Here is a 4,553-nt window from a genome sequence, read left to right as displayed (position 1 = left end):
TTGAGCTGCAGGAGTTGCTTGTATATTTTTGAGATTAGTTGTTTGTCAGTTGCTTCTTTTGCTATTATTTTCTCCCATTCTGAAGGCTGTCTTTTCACCTTGCTTAGAGTTTCTTTTGTTGTGCAGAACCTTTTAATTTTAATTAGATCCTATTTGTTTATTTTTGCTTTTATTTCCAATATTCTGGGAGGTGGGTCATAGAGGATCCTGCTGTGATGTATGTCAGAGAGTGTTTTGCCCATGTTCTCCTCTAAGATTTTTTATAGTTTCTGGTCTTATGTTTAGATCTTTAATCCATTTTGAGTTTATTTTTGTGTATGGTGTTAGAAAGTGTTCTAGTTTCATTCTTTTACAAGTGGTTGACCAGTTTTCCCAGCACCACTTGTTAAAGAGATTGTCTTTTCTCCACTGTATATTCTTGCCTCCTTTGTCAATGATAAGGTGTCCATAGGTGCGTGGGTTTATCTCTGGGCTTTCTATTTTGTTCCATTGATTTATACTTCTGTTTTGTGCCAGTACCATACTGTCTTAACGACTGTGTCTTTGTAGTAGAGCCTGAAGTCAGGCAGTTTGATTTCTCCAGTTCCATTCTTCTTTCTCAAGATTGCTTTGGCTATTCAAGGTTTTTTGTATTTCCATACAAATTGTGAAATTATTTGGTCTAGCTCTGGGAAAAATACCATTGGTACCTTGATAGGGATTGCATTGAATCTATAGATTGCTTTGGGTAGTATACCCATTTTCACTATATTGATTCTTCCAATCCATGAACATGGTATATTTCTCCATCTATTAGTGTCCTCTTTGATTTCTTTCACCAGTGTTTTATAGTTTTATACATATAGGTCTTTAGTTTCTTTAGGTAGATATATTCCTTCGTTGCAATGGTGAATGGAATTGTTTCCTTGATTTCTCTTTCTATTTTCTCATTATTAGTGTAGGATACCGGAGTAGGAATCCTACTAATCCGGAATTAGGAATGCAAGGGATTTCTGTGTGTTGATTTTATATCCTGCAACTTTACTATATTCATTGATTAGCTCTAGTAATTTTCTGGTGGTTTCTTTAGGGTTTGCTTTTCTAATGTCGCATTTTTATGAGATGATGGATGTTCACCAAACCCACTGTGGTAATCATTTCATGATGTACATAACCCAAATCATTATGTCGTCCACCTTAAAATTTATACAGTGCTGGAGAAGGCACTGGCACCCCAGTCCAGTACTCTTGCCTGGAAAATCCCATGGACGGAGAAGCGTGGTAGGCTGCAGTCCAGGGGTTCACTAAGGGTCGGAAACGACTGAGTGACTTCACTTTCACGTTTCACTTTCATGCATTGGAGAAGGAAATGGCGTTCTTGCCTGGAGAATCCCAGGGACGGGGGAGTCTAGTGGGCTGCCGTCTAGGGGTTGCACAGAGTCGGACACGACTGAAGTGACTTAGCAGCAGCAGCATGTCAATCATATCTCAGTTAAACTGGATGAAAAAATTAAGTAAATATTTGGACCCCAAAGTTTGTGTGAAAGATGCTAATGGCCTAGAAATTCAATCATCCAACATGTCTCAATAGCAAAAGGGATAATTTATTTCCTACTAGAAATAAGAACATGCTCTATTATTCCTCAGTTCAGGTGCACAAATATTTTTGTGTGTATTTATTTATTTACCCAGACACAGATACTCACTACCTTCTAGATGCCTGTTTTAACTGCATAGACTCCACTCTCTTTATCATCCATCTTATATATCTTTTAGAGCTTTCCTGGTGGCTCAGATAGTAAAGAATCTACCTGGACCCAGGATGGATCCAGGTTCCATCCCTGAGTCAGGAAAATACCTGGGAGAAGGAAATGGCAACCTACTCCGGTATTCTTGCCTGGAGAATTCTATAAATGGAGGAGCTTGGTGGGCTACAGTCCAGGGGGGTCACAAAGAGGCAGACACAACAGAGCGACTAACTCATAACACACCATATATCTTTAAGGAACAATTTTACTCATTTTTTAAAGTTGTTAATGCTAATCAAACAAATATTACAGTACCTTTTCAAGAAGTCATAGACAGGATTTGTTATCTCCACCATAGGTTGAAATTTTTCATCATGCATACATTTTTGCATAACTTGTGTAAAGAATTCCAGGAATCTAGGTCTCTGCTTAAATTTCATAACTGTGAAAACAAGGAAATTCATGTATAATCACCAATACACTTGGTTAATGGCATTGAAAGGATACTACTGCTATTAGTCATTTTGTTCTAATAGGCAAGTTTATTAACCTGCTTTTTTTTTTTTTTTTTTTGGCCTGTGCCATGCAGTATATGGAATCTTAGTTCCTCAACAAAGAATCAAATCCATGGTCCTGCATTGGAAGCATGGAGTCTTAACCACTGGACTGCCAGAGAAGTCCCTTCATTTCTTTCTAGATTTCTTACTTTTTAAAAATGTATAGGAGTAAATGTTGTGAGACTATTGTTTTCCTATGATCAAACAATCCTTTATAGTCTAAATTTCTTTTATTTTCCAAATATCTCAGTGTTTGAAAGATTTCCTAAAAGTTCCCTAACATACGACTAGGTGGGGGTAAATATACTGCTGATAACTGCCAGAATAACTAGTCATCCTAATTTTTATTATATTTCACTCTGAGATAAACAATAATGCTGCTATTTCTTCACAGTTGAGCTTAAAAATCACTAACACATTGTTCAGTTCCTAGTTTTTGTAAGCTTCATAACAACACAACATCAATTACTGCCAAAATAAGTCAACATAAAGGTTCCGCATTTTCAGATTTTAAATCAGGTACCTATTTTGGTCTCTTTCCTTACTTGACAATCAAGCGTCTGCTTTATTCTGAATGGGTAAGAACCTGAAATCTTCTGCCAACAACAGAATTCATGGAATAAAAGATCTTCAGCAGTAAGGTGAGCAAGCAACATATGTATGACAAGGTAACCTACCTTCTTTCACAGCACCTTTGACCGACCAGTTTAAAACTATAGGGTAAAGAAATATGGGATCTTCTGCTCCTGAGAGTTCAGTTGTAATATCTAAGGTTAAAAAGAATTAGTAAGTTGTTGGTTTTGTTTAATATCAATAACCAAAAATGAAAATCCTTTGGTGGAGGGTGAAAAATAGGAAAATACCCAAGTAAACATTTCAGACATCCTAAATTCTTGTCTTAAAATATAAATTACATATTTTTGAGATTTAAGAGATTCAATAATTCAATTATTTTCCTTTCATTTTTTCCCCTAAAGGCCAAGGAGTCTATTACCAAATAGGGGAAGAATCTCTAAAGCATGAATCTTTATTACTCAACAGCTATTGTCTATCAACAAGTATCAGACACAGAAACCAGATTCTCAGTTTGATACTTTTTTTTCCGGCTGCACAGCATGTGGGATGCAGGAACTTAGTTCCCTGACCAGGCATTGAACCCACGCCCCTCCATTGGAAGCATGGAGTTTTAACCACTGAACCACCAGGGAAGTCCCTAAGTCTCGCATGTCTTAGTTATGAGACCTTGGGAAGTTACTTACCTTCTCTGTGCTTCCCTTTCCTTATCTTTAAAATGAAATAATAATAGTAGCTTTTTCATATGGCTGTTATATAAGGACTATATAAGTTTTAATATGAATAAAACACTTAAAATAGTTCTTGGCACACAGAGAGCCCTGTATAAAACTGTTATTTTTATTATTGTTTTGTTACTGAATCTATTGTTTAGCTCCTAACTTTACATTGTACTCCTTAGTGAAATGTGGAGGGGGTGATAATATGAAAATAAATAATTCACATTTCCAGAACCCTTTACACTTCCAGAACCCTTTCTATAATTTAAGGAATTATAATTTTTATATGTAACCAGACAATGAGAGCTTTCCCAAAACTAGGTTTATAGGTTATGTGAATAATAGAGCATTGGGTTCAATTCATAAGTTCAGCTGGAAACAGAGACATGGAGTGTGTTTAAATAAAGTGAGAGATTCAAGTCAGGGAATTCTGAAACAGTACAACCACCTATATATAACCGAGGCACAGAGTAAGACAGGTGAGGTGGGAACACAGAATTCTACAAGAGTAGTGACTTCCCAAAAACCAAGGGGCCAAAAGTGCAACCTTCTAATGAGAGAAACTTAGGTACTCTTTTATTCTTCTAGGTCTGAAGTGCTGCTTCTTAAAAATGTGAGAACAGTTGTCATCACCAGAAAGTAAATCAATTTCTTAATCAGATTTCCAAGATGCAAACTCCAAAACTCCAATCATCATGTCAGCATTTTGGTCTATTACTAAATTACAATACAGCCCAACGACCTAAAATCAGTGTTTCACTTGAGTGTTTCACATGGTTCAAATCACTCATATATTAACACCTCTCATGCTATCCCTTTCTTTCTCAGTTACATTTCTGCCTTCAGAACAGTGATTCTCAACGTTGTGTTCCCCTTCTACAATACATTTGCCAACACTTGTGTCACAGCTGGGGCTGGTGGGGGGTGGGGGTAGGGGAGACAGTCCGGAGGGGATGGTGTGCTATGCATCTCTGGAC

General features: G+C 36.9%; 1 protein-coding gene across 6 annotated transcripts in view; it reads right to left on the bottom strand.

The window, feature by feature from the left end:
- The window catches only part of CFAP54 (cilia and flagella associated 54), a 308,337-nt gene that overhangs the window by 191,816 nt on the left and 111,968 nt on the right, over positions 1-4,553 (bottom strand). For all 6 annotated transcript variants that reach the window (XM_010836300.1, XM_010836298.1, XM_010836299.1 and 3 more), the window contains 2 exons: positions 2,962-3,051; positions 2,043-2,169 (listed from right to left, as the gene is read on the bottom strand). In XM_010836300.1, the coding sequence (XP_010834602.1) occupies positions 2,043-2,169; positions 2,962-3,051 (217 nt within the window). The remainder of the gene's footprint in view (positions 1-2,042; positions 2,170-2,961; positions 3,052-4,553) is intronic.

This window comes from Bison bison, unplaced genomic scaffold (assembly GCF_000754665.1).
Source record: "Bison bison bison isolate TAMUID 2011002044 unplaced genomic scaffold, Bison_UMD1.0 scf7180017864062, whole genome shotgun sequence".
NCBI classification, from domain to species: Eukaryota; Metazoa; Chordata; class Mammalia; order Artiodactyla; family Bovidae; genus Bison; species Bison bison.
This window is presented reverse-complemented; position numbering and strand designations above follow the sequence as displayed.